Genomic DNA, 19,296 nt, shown 5'->3' with positions numbered 1-19,296 from the left:
CTTATTTATCTCAAATGTTGTGCACAAATTTTGAGTGAGCAGGAATGTCCACCAGAGCTCTTGCCAGACAATCTAATGTTAATTTCTCTACCATATGAGAATTTGACAGTACGTCCAATCGGCCTCACAACTGCAGACCACATGTACAGTGTGTGGGCGAGCGGTTGGCTGATGTCAACATTGTGAAGAGAGTGCCCCATGTGGCTCAGTTGGTAGAGCATGGTGTTTGCAATGCCAGCATGGTGTGTGCAACGCCAGGGTTGTGAGTTTGATTCCCACAGGGGGCCAGCACAAAAAATAAAAAAATGCATGGTATGAAATGTATGCATTCACTACTGTAAGTCGCTCTGGATAAGATTGTCTGCTAAATGACTAAAATGTCAAATGTCAATGGTGGCGGTGGGGTTATGATATGGGTAGGCATAAGCAATGAACACAATTGCATTTTATCGATGACAATTTGAATGCATAGAGATACCGTGACTAGATTCTGGCTCATTGTGACGCCAATTGTTTTTAAGGTATCTGTGACCAACAGATGCATAACTGCATTCCCAGTCATGTGAAATCCATAGATTAGGGCCTAAATTGACTGATTTCCTTATATGAATTTAACTCAGTAAAATCTTTGAAATTGTTGCATGTTGCATTTATATTTTTGACAGTACCAGTCAGTATTTATATTTAAGATTCTTCAAAGTAGCCACCTTGATGATAGCTTTGCACACTCTTGGCATTCTCTTGGCATTCAACCAGCTTCATGAGGTAGTCCCCTGGAATGCATTTCAATTAACAGGTGTGCCTTGTTAAAAGTTAATTTGTGAAATGTCTTTCCTTCTTAATGCGTTTGAGCCAATCAGTGTGTTGTGACAGCATTCTGCAGTGATACGCCATCCCATCTGGTTTGTGGTTAGTGGGACTATCATTTGTTTTTCAACAGGACTCTGACCCAACACACCTCCAGGCGATGTAATGGCTATTTGACAAAGAAGGAGAGTGATGAAGTGCTGCATCAGATGACCTGGCCTCTACAATCACCCGACCACAACACAATTGCGATGGTTTAGGATGAGTTGGACCGCAGAGTGAAGGAAAAAGCAGTCAACAAGTGCTCAGCAGATGTGGAAACTCATTCAAGGTTATTGGAAAAGCATTCTAGGTGAAGCTGGTTGAGAAAATGCCAAGTGTGTGCAAAGCTGTCATCAAGGCAAATGGTGGCTACTTTGAAGAATCTCAAATATAAAATATATTTTCATTTGTTTAACACTTTTTTTGGTTACTACATGATTCCATATGTGTTATTTCATTGATGTCTTCTCTATTATTATACAATGTAGAAAATAGTAAAAATACAAAAAAAACATGAATGAGTAGGTGTGTCCAAAGTTTTGACTGGTACAGTATATATTTACAGTGCATTCGGAAAGTATTCAGACCCCTTGACTTTTTCCATATTTTCTTACCTTACAGCCATATATATAATCATACACACAAAACCCCATTTTAGCCAAAATTCTGTGAAATTTACTAAAAATAAAAAACCCAAATAATGCATTTACACAAGTATTCAGACCCTTTACTCAGTACTTTGTTGAAGCACCTATGGCAGTGATTACAGCATCGAGTCATTGGGTATGACACTACAAGCTTGGCACACCTGTTTTTGGGGAGTTTCTCCCATTCTTCTCTGCAGATCCTCTCAAACTCTGTCAGATTGGATGGGGAGCGTCGCTGCAGAGCTATTTTCAGGTCTCTCCAGAGATGTACGATTGGGTTCAATTCCGGGCTCTGGCTGGGCCACTCAAGGACATAGGATCGTTGTCCTGTTGGAAGGTGAACCTTCACCCCCAGTTTGTGGTCTGGAGCGCTGTGGAGCAGGTTTTTTATCAAGGATCTCCCTGTACTTTTCTCTGTTCATCTTTCCCTCGATCCTGACTAGTCCCCCAGTCCCTGCCGCTGAAAACCATCCCCACATCATGATGCCGCCACCACCATGCTTCACCGTAGGGATGCTGCCAGGTTTCCTCCAGATGTGACGATTGACATTCAGGCCAAAGAGTTGAATCTTGGTTTCAGCAGACCAGAGAATGTTGTTTATCATGGTCTGAGAGTCCTTTAGGTGCCTTTTAGCAAACTCAAAGCTGTTTGTCATTTGCCTTTTACTGAGGAGTGGCTTCCGTCTGGCCACTCAACAATAAAGGCCTGATTGATGGAGTGCTGCAGAGATTGTTGTCATTCTGGAAGGTTCTCCCATCTCTACAGAGCAATTCTGGAGCTCTGTCAGAGTGACCATCAGGTTCTTGGTTACCTTTCTGACCAAGACCCTTCTACCCCGATTTCTCAGTTTTGCCAGGCGGCCAGCTCTAGGAAGAGTCTTAGTGGTTCCAAACTTCTTCCATTTAAGAATGATGGAGACCACTGTGTTCTTGGGTACCAATAATGCAAAAATGTTTTGGTACCATTCCCCAGATCTGTGCCTCGACACAGTCCTGTCTCGGAACTCTACGGACAATTCCTTTGACCTCTTGGCTTGGTTTTTGCTCTGACATGCACTGTCAACTGTGGGACCTGATATAGACAGGTGTGTGCCTTTACAAATCATGTCCAATCAATTGAATTTACCACAGGTGGACTCCAATGAAGTTGTAGAAACATCTCAAGGAGGATCAATGGAAACAGGATGCACCTCAGCTCAATTTCGAGTCTCATAGCAAATGGTCTAAATAATTATGAAAATAAGATGTGATTTTCATTTAATAAATTTGCAAAAATGTCTAAACTTGTTCGCTTTGTCATTATGGGGTATTGTGTGTAGATTGCTGAGGAAAAAAATAAAAAATTTTAGAATAAGGGTGTAACGTAACAAAATGTGGAAAAAGGGAAGGGATCTAAATTCTTTCAGAAGGCACTGTATGTACATATAGGTAGGGATAAAGTGACTAAGCAACAGGATAGATAATAAACGGTAGCAGCAGCGCATATGATGAGTCAAAAGAGTCAGTGCAAAAAGGGTCAACGCAGATTGTCCGGGTAGCTATTTGGTTAACTATTTAACTTACTATTTAGCAGTCTTATGGCTTAGGGATAGAAGCTGTTCAGAGTCCTGTTGTTTCCAGACTTGGTGCATCGGTAACGCTTGCCGTACAGTAACAGAGAGAACAGTCTATGACTTGGGTGGCTGGAGTATTTGATCATTTTTAGGGCCTTTCCCCTGTCACCGCTGTCCTTTGAGGAAAATTAAGGAAATCTATTTCAAACACAGCTGCGAGCAGCAATGAACGGAGTTCACAGGAGGACAAAAAGGACACAAGATCAGATAAGAAAGCAAGCACTCTATCATGTAGGAGCTATCTATCTTTATGTGCAATCTGTAAAAGCATTACCCTGTTTATCTCTCAATACCACAAGGATGATGCAAGTGAAGTTTAGTCTAGTGCCGTAGGTTGGTTATCTTTGAATGCAGCAGGTGTCATTACTTTATGTATTGAGTTTATATAACAATTCTGGGGAAAATATGACTAATGGTTTACGTATCAGCGTTAGTGTATTGGTATATTGCGGTCATCATTGAATTCTGGGACTTTATTTTGTTGAAATCTGTTTGTGTAAATGATTTCAATCTCAGTTGGTACACTCCACATTAGCATTCCAAAGTATACTGCCTTGCAAAGTATTCAGACACCTTGGATTTCTTCACATTTTAATGTGTTACAAAGTGTGACATAAATTGATTTAATTGTAATGTTTGTCAACAATCTACACAAAATACTCTGTAATGTAAAAGTGAAAGATTCTTTTATATTTTTTTATAAAATAAAATAATAACTAAAATATAGTCATTGCATAAGTATTCAGCCTCTTTGTTTAGGCAAGCCTAAATTACTTCAGGATAAAAATTTGGCGTAACAAATCACATAATATGTTACATGGAATTTTTTTGGAATGACTAACCAAAGACCAAATTTGGAGTGAATCTGACTTTTAGTCCATGAGAAGATTTTTTATGATTATTTTAAGCATAAGCGTTACATAGTCAAAAATGTGAATTTGATAATAGTTTCTTTATTTTTGAAGATATCAATTTCAAACTTAACATGTTTCATCATGGTAATGTCTTTGATGACCCTAGAAAGTTGCAAGTTGATTGGCCATTGTGGAGTGGATTTACAAAAGATTTAAATGGACAAGTGAAATGGTTAATGAGAATACGTTTTTCAAAGATTTAAAAAAAAATTGAAGATGGAGGAAAATTGATCCTGACGGACATAATTGGTACTTGAGGCAAATTTGTGTAACGTGAGGAAAGACACCTACAGTACATACAGAGTTTCAAGACTCTAGATCAAATGGGGCGACGGATATGAGGGTTTAAATTGAACTGCTTATAACAGCATCAGCTATAGGCCAATCAGTGCCATTCGTTTTGACCAAGTTACACATGGCCTCTAGTTTCTGTGTGTCAAATTTGAAAAAAAGTTACAAATCTATGCTTTAAGTATTTGCCCATGTAAAAAAAAAAAAAGTCAGAGAAGGTTTCACTATGAACCCCTAATTGAGTACCACAGTATGAGTCATAATACCCAGAAACCTAACGGTAACACCCAGAAATGGTTCCAATCGTTATTTCACCATTACTTTTTGCGTCTGGGATTTTAGAACTATTTCATATAAGGTTTGTGTTTCATGTAGGCTTACCCTGGGGGGACGTTTTGATAACCCGCAAATCTCTCTTGGACAAGGTAACTTTTATCAATGTATTAGCTTGTAATTACCACTGCTAACAAGCAATTTTGGTTAGGTCAAATATCTATGGTTAGCTAGGTGCTTATGAAAATTAGCTAGATACCAACCGACTGTAGTTACGTGTACAACACACGTTACCTTCCTTAAAAAGAAAACCAGCATAGACTAGCATAATGACTGTTGTTACCTTTTAGTATTTAGTGAGCTAGCCAGCTACTTTTTCACATGGTGACATGCTAGCTACCTTTAGCTCAACAGGGAATGGATATTTAGCTAGCTAGTTAATATTTAGCCAGCTAGTTAACCATTTGTCTAGTCAGACTTGCTAGCTAACGTTAGGCCGGCACCGTGGCAAGGATAGTTGGTTAGCTAGCATGTCACCACTTAGAAAAATCTGATTACAAGTTAAATGAGGTAATGTTTACTAGATAGCTAGCTAAATATTGTCTGGTTGGCTAGCTAGTTAGAAACCTTGATTGGAGTGCCACATGACTTTCAATACATGACTTTGAACACCTTGAAATGCATTCATTGTAAGAAATGTGCTATATAAATAAAGTTTTATATGGTTGATGACATTACAGCTGTAGAATATTTAATAAACTGTAATTTTCACGAGGACAAGTTCAGTTTTTACATAACTTTTAATTGAAAATGTAGGATTTTATCACTTGACTTATCAATCATTTAGTGGAAGGATCCTATAAATTAAGACTGTGAATCCATGTACCACTCGAAATAAATAAATACCGTGCCTTTAAAGTTTTGTCGCTGGTCATGAAACTACAATACAGGGTGGATGTCAATAGATTATTTTGATGAATTCTCAATGACATTCTAGAACTGAATTATTACTCATCGAAATCTGGTATCCGAGGTAATCTGGTTAATGATTATATAATTGTCTCTTTCATTGCATAATGTTGACAGCTGTATAGAACACATTGTATTGCTAAGATACTCAAACTTAACTTAATTGCTACACACACCAACACAAGATAAACTTTATCCCTCATGCTGGCGCTGACTTAACCAGTAAGTTTACCCTCACTATAGCTGCACTTTTCCACATGACCAGAATTCTAGTGGTCTTCTCCCCTTTTAATGCTCTAATGCTCATCCTTGAAAAATGCAATAAGGTCTGAAATAGACACCAAAGTCGACATACTGTTCAAACTATCTATTATTTGTATCTACTGCTCTGCTAGCTAGCTAGCCAGCTAGCTAGCTAGCTAAAGTGTGGTCAGTGACTAGCTAAGACAGTGGAAAGGGGACGTAAATTCATGGATTGGGCACAGATGGTCTCGGCACAAAGGTCTCTGATCGCGCTGGTGAACGGTAGCCCACGGTGTCGGCTAGAGATGACATGCAAGGGCTTCCTGCAGGAATTTGTAGTCTCTTGTAGTGGAGGTGTCCGTGCTTCTACTGTACACCTGCATTGCTTGCTGTTTGGGGTTTTAGGTTGGGTTTCTGTATAGCACTTTGACATCTGCTGATGTAAAAATGGCTTTATAAATACATTTGGTTGATTGATTCTTGGTTGCTAATTAGCATTACAAAAAAAATTGGGGAGTAAATTGAGGCGAATACATTGAGAAAACTCACCTTGTCCTAGAGAGAATTACACTGTTGTCAAAACTTCACGCCAGGGTAAGCCTACACGAAACACATACCTTATATGTAGTAGTTTAAAATCCCAGATGCAAAAATGAATGGGGAAAAAAACGATTGGAACCATTACTGGGTTTTACCGCTAGGTTTTATAGGTATTATGACGCGTCCACTGTGCTGGAGTATTATGGAAATTCGTTAAAAATATTATTTGAATGATAGAAAAGTGTATTTGAAAGAATCTGTCCCCTGTTCTCTCTTTCTCTAACTTTAATCCCCTGTCAATCAAACAATGTCCAACTAAAGGAAACCTGCCAGAAGAGAGTGAATGAGAGGAGGGGGAGTGGGACTCAGGTCTCAGGTGTGACAGGCTCCTAATTGAGTGACTAATGAGCACCTGCTGTCTAATTAGCCTCTATTCCCAGAGTATCTGAGGAGCGTAGGGAGGAGGAAGAATGGAGTGTACAGGTGTGTGTGAATAACACACTACAGGTGGACAATACAGGACAGGTAGTGAGAGAGAGAAACAGTTGAGGAAGAAGCGATGATGTCACAATGGGCAGCTTTAGAATCTTGTTAGTTTGAACAGTGTTTATGATGAGGAGGGTAACTAGACTAACAGGTCCCCAGGTGAGCTCTCCCTCCCCAGACTCAGCTTGTTGTTGAGATGAGAGTTCAGCTGAGTTCAGGGCTCGTATTCACAAAGAGTCTCAGAGTGCTGATCTAAAGTCAGTATGACCTTTTAGATCACAATGAATGTAAGATTATGTGGACGGGGGGGATCTGATCTTAGATCAGCGCTCCTACTTAGAGATGCTTTATTTGTTATTGTGCCTGGTGTCATTGTGTCTGTAGTGCTGTAACTCTGACAGATGAACGGATGGGTGATGACATCACCATGCTTAACCTCTCGCCTCTACAGTGCTCCGTACTGTTACCCTTTGATCAAACATACCAGGCAGTCACATGCTGCTCTGTATTACTGGTACCAGACTGGACACTGTTCACCTGGGCCTGTATTCATGAAGTGTCTCAGAGTAGGAGTGCTGATCAATGATCAGGTCCCTGCTGCCCATATAATCCTATTAATTATGATCTGAAAGGCAAAACCTACTGAGTTGCTTTGTGACTATGTGCCTTTAGCCTGCTGATTATCCTCCTCTGGGTTTAATTTGCATCAGTCAAAGGCGACTAATCCTAACTTCCTGTAAGTGGCCCAGTGTATTACAGACCCAGTGGGTGACTAAAATGTAGCTTGTTATCAATTCAATGAACAAGACCCTAATGCTAATACTGCTCCCTAATGATGTGTATTAGTTAGAGCAGTGGTGAGCCAGACTACTCCTGGGGAACTACAGGTGTCACTCCCAGGAAGTGCAGGAGACCACTACTCCTGGGGAACTACAGGTGTCACTCCCAGGAAGTGCAGGAGACCACTACTCCTGGGGAACCACAGGTGTCACTCCCAGGAAGTGCAGGAGACCACTACTCCTGGGGAACTGCAGGTGTTACTCCCAGGAGGTGCAGAGAGACCTTTACTCCTGGGGGACTACAGGTGTCACTCCCCAGACACACCATATCTGTAGCCTGTTTCCAGATCCGTTTGGGCTGTCTTGCTAACACATGCTGTGACAATGACCATATTAGTTTACAAAATAGCACCAACAGATCAGGGACCATGCAAAGTCAGCCTACCATAGCTCCATACCATCTCATTCTAGTTAAAATATGCTAATTCTTCCCACTCTCTTGATATGATGTGAGCTATACATTTTGTTAGTATTTTTGCATTACAAAACAGAAGAGTAACAGGTATCCATTATTATTTGTGATCCATTGGATCTTGTAAGGTTTGAGGTTTAAGGAGGTTGGCTCATACTGCCATCCAGGTTACTCAACAGACAATTGTGAAATAATTAGACATTTGTTTTGTAGATTAATTGCTTTCTGCAGTTTTTTTAAATATATTTTTTAAATGCAATGGATATTGCTCGCTCTGATATAGACAATAGCATAAAAATGAAGCAGATACATTTAGTAAATGAACCCCCTGTGTTTTAACCAGCGACTTTGTGGATACAGAGCAAACACTGTACCTACAGTCTGTGCCATAAAGCTCCAGATCTCTTTTCAGAGAACACAGTGGGGTGGTTTCCTGGACACAGATTAAGCGTAGTCATGGACTAAAATGTATACCCGATGGAGATTCTCAGTTGAAGGTGCTTTTTAGTCCAAGGCTAGACTTAATCTGTGTCCAGGATTCCAGCTCAATGAGTTTACAGACACTGAGGCTATATACAGTTGTGGGACAGTCTCAGCACTAATCCTTATGCAATAAGGGGATATTTCTGACAAAGGCCTAAGAGACTGTAAAACAATTGCCGCCAATGTAGCGAATGAGGATGAAAATCTGGTGTCTCCCAAAAGGCACCCGGTTCCTTTTATAGCGCACTGCCTTTGACTAGGCCTCACTGCCTTTAACCAGGTCTCACTGCCTTGGACCAGGGCTCACTGCCTTGGACCAGGGCTCACAGCCTTGGACCAGGGCTCACTGCCTTTGACCAGGTCTCACTACCTTTGACCAGGGCTCACCTTTGACCAGGACTCACTGCCTTTGACCAGGGCTCATTTCCATAGAGAGGAAAATGAATGTACAGTAGGAACAACTAAAAAAGTTAAATGTATTGTATGAGTTGCAACAAGGCACTTGTTAAGGATTTGTCAAAAAATATACTATTTAAAAACATGAGCTGGCGCACACCCAGAAAAAATAGTTTGTGGAGGTGCTGACTAAGGCCGAATAAACTATCAAAATAAAGAACGTCGCACACTCCATGTATAAACTCAGAGCAATTTAATGGGTATTTACCAACGTTTTGGCACCACTGTGACTTTCTCTACATACAGTTGAAGTCGCAAGTTTACATACACCTTAGCCAAATACATTTAACTTCTCTAGGAAAGGGGGGCTGTATTGAGTAGCTTGGATGAAAAACATGCCCAAAGTAAAATGCCTGCTACTCAGGCACAAAAGCTAGAATATGCAGATTTGGATAGAAAACACTCTGAAGTTTCTAAAACTGTTTGAATGATTTCTGTGAGTATAACAGAACTCATATGGCAGGCAAAAATCTGAGAAAAAATCCTACGAGGAAGTGGGAAATCTGAGGTTTGTAGTTTTTCAAGTGATTGCCTATCCAGTATACAGTGTCTGCGGGGTCATATTGCACTTTCTAAGGCTTCCAGTAGATGTCAACAGTCTTTAGAACCTTGTTTCAGGCTTCTACTGTGAATGGGAAGAGAATAAGAGCTGATTCAGTCATGTGTCTGGAAAATTGGCATGAGCTCAAACACGCGCACGGCCGTGAGACCGAGCTGCCTTTCCTTTCAATTCTAAAGACAATGGAACTGTCCGGTTGGAATATTATTGCAGATTTATGATAAAAACATCCTAAAGATTGATTCTATACATCGTTTGACATGTTTCTACGAACTGTAATGGAACTATTTTGACTTCGTCTGGACTAAACTCACGCCCTTAGTGAATTTGGAGTTCTGGACTAAACGCACAAACAAAATAGAGGTATTTGGACATAAAGATTAACTTTATCGAACAAAACTAACATTTATTGTGGAACTGGGATTCCTGGGAGTGCATTCCAATGAAGATCATCAAAGGTAAGTGATTATATATAATGTTATTTTTGACTTCTGTTGACTCCAAAATGGCGGTTATCTGTATGGCTTGTTTTGATTTCTGAGCGCTGTACTCAGATTATTGCAAAGTTTGCTTTCGCCGTAAAGCATTTTTGAAATCTGACACGGCGGTTGCATTAAGGAGAAGTTTATCTATAATTCTGTGCATAACACTTGTATCTTTTATCAAAGTTTATGATGAGTATTTCTGTAAATTGATGTGCTCATTCACCGGAGGTTTTGGAGGCAAAACATTTCTGAACACTACACGCCAATGTAAAATGGGGTTTTTGGATATAAATATGCACTTTATCGAGCAAAACATACATGTATTGTGTAACATGAAGTTCTATGAGTGCCATCTGATGAAGATCATCAAAGGTTAGTGATTCATTTTAGCTGTATTTCTGGTTTTTGTGACGCCTCTCCTTGCTTGGAAAATGGCTGTGTGGTTTTTCTTGTCTAGGTGCTGTCCTAACATAATCTAATGCTATGCTTTCGCCGTAAAGCCTTTTTGAAATCGGACACTGTGGTTGGATTAATGAGAAGATTATCTTTAAAATGGTGTATAATACTTGTATGTGTGAGAAATTTGAATTATGAGATTTTTGTTGTTTTGAATTTGGCGCTCTGCTATTTCACTGGCTGTTGGCGGGTCCCACATTTCCTTGAGAGGTTTTAAACTACGTTTTTCACAATTCCTGACGTTTAATCCTAGTAAAAATTCAGAATAATAGTAGAGAGAATTATTTATTTCAGCTTTTATTTCTTTCATCACATTTCCAGTGGTTCAGAAGTTTACATACATTAAATTAGTATTTGGTAGCATTGCCTTTAAATTGTTTAACTTGGGTCAAACATTTTGGGTAGCCTTCCACAAGCTTCCCACAATAAATTGGGTGAATATTGGCTCATTCCTCCTGACAGAGCTGGTGTAACTGAGTCAGGTTTGTAGGCCTCCTTGCTCGCACACACTTTTTCAGTTCTGCCCACACATTTTCTATAGTATTGAGGTCAGGGCTTTGTGATGGCCACTCCAATACCTTGACTTTGTTGTCCTTAAGCCATTTTGCCACAACTTTGGAAGTATGCTTGGGGTCATTGTCCATTTGGAAGACCCATTTGCAACCAAGCATTAACTTCCTGACTGATGTCTTGAGATGTTGCTTCAATATATCCACATACTTTTCCTTCCTCATGAGGCCATCTATTTTGTGAAGTGCACCAGTCCCTCCTGCAGAAAAGCACACAAACAACAATACTTCTACATCTTTGGTAGCTGTAGTTAAATAATTATACATATATCCCTAATTTCCTATTTCTTCAAGGGCTGGATTTTCACCCACAGAATGAATCCACCATTCATTCTGATCTTAACCCGAACCCTCCGATGTCCACAGATTAACCCATCTTTCCCAGTATAATGCTATTTCCTTTTGCAATACATACACTAGAAATACTGTTTTACTCAAGTAGAAGAATAATGACTGACTGTGATAAATACCGAAAGTACAAGTACTTGGAAAAGCTACTCAATTACAGTAATGCGAGCAGTTTTAATTAGTTACTTTACACTTATGTCCATTTATTACAACTTGACATTAGAAATAAAGTTGTCTTTAAAAAGTATGGTAATTTCTTATGAAGAAATGGGAAAATATCCCTGGACTGCGCATATTTGAAAAGTGTAACTAATTCAAGTCCATCGGGATTGAGTTACAGAGCATTCGGAAAGTATTCAGACCCCTTCCCCTTTCCACAATTTGTTACATTGCAGCCTTATTCTAAAATTGATTCACAAATTGTTTTCCCTCATCAATATACACACAATACCCCATAATGACAAAGAAAAAAAATGTTTTTTAGAAATGTTTGCAAATGTATTAAAAGTAAAAAACTTAAATACCTTATTTACATAAGTATTCAGACCATTTCAGACTCAAAATTGAGCTCAGGTGCATCCTGTTTCCATTGATCATCCTTGAGTCCACTTATGGTAAATTCAATTGATTGGATATGATTTGGAAAGTCACACACCTGTCAATATAAGGTCCCACAGTTGACAGTGCATGTCAGCAAAAACCAAGCCATGAGGTCGAAGGAATTGTCTGTAGAGCACCGAGACAGGATTGTGTAGAGGCACAGATCTGGGGAAAGGTACCAACAGATTTCTGCAGCATTGAAGGTCCCCAAGAACACAATGGCTTCCATCATGTTTAAATGGAAGAAGTTTGGAACCACCAAGAATTTTCCTAGAGCTGGCCACCCGGCCAAACTGAGCAATTGGGGGAGAAGGGCCTTGGTCAGGGAGGTTTCCAAGAACTCGATGGTCACTCTGACAGAGCTCTGGTGTTCCTCTGTGGAGATGGGAGAACCTCCTAGAAGGACAACCATCTCTGCAGCACTCCATTAATCAGGCCTTTATGGTAGAGTGGCCAGACGGAAGACACTCCTTAGTAAAAGGCACATGACAGCCCGCTTGGATTTTGTCAAAAGGCACCTAAAGGACTCTGACTATGAACAAACAAGATTCTCTGGTCTGATGAAACCAAGATTTTCCTGAATGCCAACCGTCACGTCTGGAGGAAACCTGGCACCATCCCTATGGTGATGCATGATGGTGGGAGCATCATGTTGTTGGGATGTTTTTCAGCGGCAGGGACTGGGAGACTAGTCAGGATCGAAGGAAAGATGAACGGAGCAAAATACAGCGAGATCCTTGATGAAAACCTGCTCCAGAGTGCTCAGGACCTCAGACTGGGGCGAAGGTTCACCTTCCAACATGACAACGACCCTAAGTACACAGCCAAGACAACGCAGGAGTGGCTTCGGGACAAGCCTCTGAATGTCCTTGAGTGGCCCAGCCAGAGGCCGGACTTGAACCCGATAGAACATCTTGAAAATAGCTGTGCAGCGACGCTCCCCATCCAACATGACAGAGCTTGAGAGGATCTACAGAGAAGAATGGGAGAAACTCCCCAAATATAGGTGTGCCAAGATTGTAGCGTCATACCCAAGGAAACTCGAGGCTGTAATCACTGCCAAAAGTGCTTCAACAAAGTACTGAGTAAAGGGTCTGAATACTTATGCAAATATGACATTTCAGTTTTTATTCTTTATAAATGTGCAAAAAAAGTGTACAATCCTGTTTTTGCTTTGTCATTATGGGCTATTGTGTGTAGATTGATGAGTGGAGGAAAAAAAACTATGTAATCCATTTTAGAATAAGGCTGTGATGTAACAGAATGTGGAAAAAGTCAAGGGGTCTGAATAGTTTCCGAATGCACTGTATATAATCTATATATATATTTTTAAATCAAATGTAGTCTAATAAAGTTATTTCAAATAGTACATATTATATTATCTTGCCATCGAAGGTGAAATGTTGGAATGAAATATAGTCCTAGTTCTTCTATAATCTTATACTGTAATAATTATTTTTTCATTCATCAGCCTTACCATTACTTCTGATAGGTCGATATTTAATTGGGGGCAGGAGTAGAGTAATTCTTGTGGGTTTTTGGTTGCAAGCAAGTTTGTTTTAACACACAGGTAAATGTTATCTCCAGTAGGGATGTGTGTGTAAAATCACTGGGGAAGCCAATCCAGAAAAAAAGCCATATTGACACCTATGTGTTGTGATAATTGCGTTGTTTGCTTCATATGCCTTGCGACTTGATGTATAGGCCTGAGACCGAGACAATAAGAAGACACAGTGGCATAATACATTCAACCACGCTTTGGTTTCATCACAGAGCAACATCTGTCCAGTGAAGTCCACAAAACATATTGCATGTAACAAACAGTTACATGACCTACAGCACGGTCAAACAAGGTAATGTTTCTGACATTTCTGGACTACTAAACAACTAATGATTTAGAACCACAGAGAGTTATCGCAAGTCACAAAGAAAACAGGAGCTGACTCCACTATTCCAGCAACCCTTCAACTTCAACATAACCTAATCACCTATCCTTAGTCTAATACAGTGACAACTAAAAGATACCAAAAACGATTTAGTCCAATCAACGTTAAGCAAAATATGTGGCTTGTAGAGAAAAGCCAATACCATCTACCTCTTTCATGTTGCCTTTGCCTAAACGGTCTATGACTCTATCATAGAGTACACACTTTCAATTTATGTTTTTCTGGGATACCTGGCTAAAAAAAACTTGCTCGCAAGCCTAACTTCCTTTCATGGGCAACGATGCGTCAGGCCAGCTAGTTAACATTAACATGCTACATCTAGCTACAGCACCAGTCAAAAGTTTTGACACACCTACTCATTCAAGGGGTTTTCTTTATTTTTTACTATTTTCTACATTGTAGACTAATAGTGAAGACATTTCAAACTATGAAATAACACATATGAAATCTTGTAGTTACCAAAACTGTAAACAAATCAAAATATATTTCATTTTTTAGATTCTTCAAAGTAGCCACCCTTTGCCTTGATGACAGCTTTGCACAGTCTTGGCAATCTCTCAACCAACTTCATGAGGAATGCATTTCAATTAACAGGTGTGCCTTGTTAATGAGTAGGCGTGTCCAAACTTTTGACTGGTACTGTATGTATATATAATGGTGTACATAGACTGTATGGTGTATGCAGTGGTTGAAAAAGTACTCAACTGTTATAGTTGAGTAAAAGTAAAGATACCTTAATAGAAAATTACCCAAGTAAAAGTGAAAGTCACCCAGTAAAATACTATTTGAGTAAAAGTATAAAAGTATTTGGTTTTAAATATACTTAAGTATTTAAAGTAAAAGTATAAATCATTGCACATTCCTTATATTGAGCACACTAGACAGCACAATTTTCTTGTTTTTTAAAATGTATTTACAGATAAAAGTTCAGAGCAGGGGACCTGTGTTAGCCTGCTAGTGTTAGTGTCTAAGGTGCAGGGTACTGGGCGGAGGCCAGCTAGTGACAGTGTCTAAGGTGCAGGGCAGGGTACTGGGCGGCGGTAGGCTTGTGATGACTGTTTAACAGTCTGATGGAATGGAGATGTTTTTCATTCTCTCTGTCCCAGCTTTGATACACCTGCATTGTCTCCGCCTGCTAGATGGTAACAGGGTGAACAGGCTGTGACTCGGGTGGCTCCGAGGTCCTTGATGATCTTCTTGGCCTTCCTTTGACACCGGGTGCTGTAGATGTGCTGAAGGACAGGCATTGTTCATCTGCTAACCTGTAACGTCTGCTAAACTGTAACATCTGCTAGACTGTAGCGTCTGCTAGACTGTAGTGTCTGCTAAACTGTGTACGCAACCATTAAACACTGATTTGATATGTTTGATCGACCATAATGATCCCATGCCGTGACCCCACTCTGTCCCAGGGGGAGTGGGATATGCTTAAAACACATTTCTATTTCACCAAACACAAGTTACACACTTGTACATGTGTGAAACAGGACAAATGTAAGCACTCCCTAATTTACCTTTTAATAATTAATATCCCTTAAAATTAATTTGACAATATTGTTGCAATTGATTTCATGCACAATTATCAAACCATGCGATAACTGTTTGACCTTTTTTCTTGTTTTTTTAATTAGTTGATATTTAAGAAGAGTGCACTTTCATATATGTTAGTGAGGGGTTCATGCCTGTTCATACCTGACTCTATACATTCGTTTTGCATTTGAGATTTGATAAAACATGTCATTCAAGTCACATCTGTATATTATTATGTGTATCCCAAAATGTATAATAATAAATAACTCACCCTTTCTGACATTTTATTGATACAGTTCTTTTTTTTCTAGACAGTATTTGAACCCATCTCTTTCTAATCTCCTTGGTCTTCAGACAGTAGACTGTAGGGTTGATCAGAGAAGGTAACAGCGTGGCTATAATCAGTAAAGCATTACGCTCTGTCAGATTCAGCCTCAGCCCTATCCTCGTCAACAACACAGAGACTAACTTGGGAGCGTAGTAACAGGACACCACAATAATGTGACAAATACAGGTATTAAACCCCTGCGCTCTGCTCTCACTGTTTGGCAGTCTCAGGAGTGTGTAGATGATTTTAACGTATGACAGTAGAATTAAGGGAAACTGGCCCGCGAGGAGCCATAGAGCCAGAATGGTGGGAATCAGGAAGTAAGGTTCAGGGTTGACACAGGCAGCCCTGATTAAAGCTGGGTAATCACAAAAGACGTACCTAATGATTGACTGGCAGTATGGAAGGCTGTCAAAGTCTGTCCAAGCAAGCTCAATTCCTAAGCACATTATACCTATGAACCAGGAAACTATGATTAACACAAATATTCGTGTGTTAGTCAGGATGCTGTGGTACCTAAGAGGGGTGCTGATAGCGATGGTTCGGTCCAAAGCCATCAGGGACAGGGCCAGACACCCTGTGATGTCACCCAGGTGGTAGATGTACATGCTTGATATGCAGGAGTAGTAGGAGATGGTTTTGACCTCAGCCAGCAGGACAGAGATCATGGTGGGGCTGCTGCTGGTGGTGAACATGATGTCCACCACGGCCAGGTTACAGATAAGGAGGTACATGGGCGTGTGCAGCCGTCTGTCCGTCACGATGATGCAGATGTTGGTGCCGCTTCCCAGAAGCACAAGGAAATAGGTGATGAAGATGAGGAAGCCCAGGAGCTTCTGGTGAGAGAGGTGGTCGAAGCCTGTGATGGTAAACTCCTCCACATTCTTCCCCGTGAAATTCACTGAAGACATCCTACACAAGCATCAGCCTAGAAAGACATAAAGATGATATATAAAGACAACAACTCTATAGTTAAACTAAGACACTAACAAGTGGTGACACAAGTCGCACAATCAAAGCCCTCCATTGAAGCTAGCTGAGTAGACAGAACTGTAAAACCACTAGGCTGTATACTGTGACACTGTGACTCTGTCAGCACTTATACATTAGGTGACCAACCCACGTGGTGAAAAGGAGGGGGAGGTGTTTCCCAAATAATTGGTCAGGATCCACTGGGAGGAGACAACCAATAGGTTTTGAATCATGGCCTAAGATTTGGTCTTGGATATCATTATTTGGAAACCTATATAGTTTGACATAAGAAAACTTTAACAAAACCATCACACTTTATAGTCAAAGCTCAGATCCAGAAGTCATCAGCCAATAAGATCACAGACTGCAACACTGCTGGCTTTCATCTCTCCTCTCTAATCAGGGAATGACTGTCTATAACCCATTAGTGAATTACCACTAAGAAAAAAGGCCAGCTGTACTGTGGATCTAGACGCCTGGATCTAAATACCCCTCAGGATATAACATCTCCTTAAGTGAGTGGTATTGTATCTCTGAGGAGTAAACACCTACAGACCACAGGTTTAATCATTAGACGATACCAAATGTATTTATAAAGCCCTCCTTACATCAGCTGATATTTCAAAGTGCTGAACAGAAACCCAGATATGCTATGCTACGCTATGCTATGGAGCTATGTTTTCTCTGGGGTGTAAACACCTACAGTCAATCAATCAAATATATATATATAAAGCCCTTCTTACATCAGCTGATGTCACAAAGTGCTGTACAGAAACCCAGCCTAAAACCCCAAACAGCAAGCAATGCAGGTGTAGAAGCACGGTGGCTAGGAAAAACTCCCTAGAAAGGCCAGAACCTAGGAAGAAACCTAGAGAGGCACCAAGCTATGAGGGGTGGCCAGTCCTCTTCTGGAAGTGCCGGGTGGAGATTATAACAGAACATGGCCAAGATGTTCAAATGTTCATAGATGACCAGCAGGGTCAAATAATAATAATCCCAGTGGTTGTCGAGGGTGCAAAAGGTCAGCACCTCAGGAGTAAATGTCAGTTGGCTTTTCATAGCCGATCATTCAGAGTATCTCTACCACTCCTGCTGTCTCTAGAGAGTTGAAAATAGCAGGTCTGGGACAGGTAGAACGTCCGGTGCACAGGTCAGGGTTCCATAGCCGCAGGCAGAACAGTTGAAATTGGAGCAGCAGCATGGCCAGGTGGACTGGGGACAGCAAGGAGTCATCAGGTCAGGTAGTCCTGAGGCATGGTCCTAGGGCTCAGGTCCCCCGAGAGAAAGAAAGAAAGAAGAGAGAAAGAGAGAATAAGAAAGAAAGCGAGAGAGAGAAAGAATTGGAGAGAGCATACTTAAAATCACAGAGGACACCGGATAAGACAGAAGAAATACTCCAGATATAACATACTGACCCCAGCCCCCGACACATAAACTACTGCAGCATAAATACTAGAGGCCGAGACAGGAGGGGTCGGGAGACGCTGTGGCCTCACCCGACGATAGCGCCGGACAGGGCCAAACAGGCAGGATATAATCCCACCCACTTTGCCAAATCACAGCCCCCACACCACTAGAGGGATATCTTCAACCACCAACTTACCATCCTGAGACAATGCCGAGCATTGCCCACAAAGATCTCCGCCATGGCACAACCCAAGGGGGGGCGCCAACCCGAACAGGAAGATCACGTCATTAACTCAACCCACTCAAGTGACGCACCCCTCCTAGGGACGGCACGGAAGAGCACCAGTAAGCCAGTGACCAGCCCCTGTAATAGGGTTAGAGGCAGAGAATCCCAGGGGAGAGAGGGGAACCGGCCAAGCAGAGACAGCAAGGGTGGTTCGTTGCTCCAGTGCCTTTCTATTCACCTTCACACTCCTGGGCCAGACTACACTCAATCATAGGACCTACTGAAGAGATGAGTCTTCAATAAAGATTTAAAGGTTGAGACTGAGTCTGCGTCTCTCACATGGTTAGGCAGACCATTCCATAAAAATGGAGCTCTATAGGAGAAAGCCCTGCCTCCAGCTGTTTGCTTAGAAATTCTAGAGACAGTAAGGAGGCCTGCGTCTTGTGACCGTAGCGTACGTGTAGGTATGTACGGCAGGACCAAATCGGAAAGATAGGTAGTAGCAAGCCCATGTAATGCTTTGTAGGTTAGCAGTAAAACCTTGAAATCAGCCCTTGCCTTAACAGGAAGCCAGTGTAGAGAGGCTAGCACTGGAGTAATATGATGACATTTATGGTTCTAGTCAAGATTCTAGCAGTCGTATTTAGCGCTAAATTAAGTTAATTTAGTGCTTTATCCGGGTAGCCGGAAGGTAGAGCATTGCAGTAGTCTAACCTAGAAGTGACAAAAGCATGGATACATTTTTCTGCATCATTTTTGGACAGAAAGTTGGACAGTCCCGAGGTCCAGAGGTCTAATCATTAGACACTATACTATGCTATGCTACGTTACGCTACGCTTTCTCTGGGGCTCAAC

The 19,296-nt window shown here is 40.9% G+C and overlaps 1 protein-coding gene across 1 annotated transcript; it reads right to left on the bottom strand.

The window, feature by feature from the left end:
- Nucleotides 1–15,043: 15,043 nt before the first annotated feature.
- On the bottom strand, nt 15,044–16,869 carry LOC106563806 (olfactory receptor 10G4-like). Its single transcript, XM_014129668.2, has one exon. It carries the CDS (start codon nt 16,745–16,747, stop codon nt 15,776–15,778), a length of 972 nt encoding a protein of 323 aa, XP_013985143.1. The 5' UTR covers nt 16,748–16,869; the 3' UTR covers nt 15,044–15,775.
- Nucleotides 16,870–19,296: the final 2,427 nt, after the last annotated feature.

The sequence above is a fragment of the Salmo salar genome, chromosome ssa11, assembly GCF_905237065.1.
Source record: "Salmo salar chromosome ssa11, Ssal_v3.1, whole genome shotgun sequence".
Lineage (NCBI taxonomy): Eukaryota > Metazoa > Chordata > Actinopteri > Salmoniformes > Salmonidae > Salmo > Salmo salar.
The sequence above is the reverse complement of the archived record's forward strand: the minus strand, read 5'-3'. Positions and strand labels throughout refer to the sequence as shown.

Coding starts and splice junctions, on each gene's coding strand:
- LOC106563806 (XM_014129668.2), bottom strand. CDS start 16,747: ATGTCTTCAGTGAATTTCACGGGGAAGAATGTGGAGGAGTTTACCATC.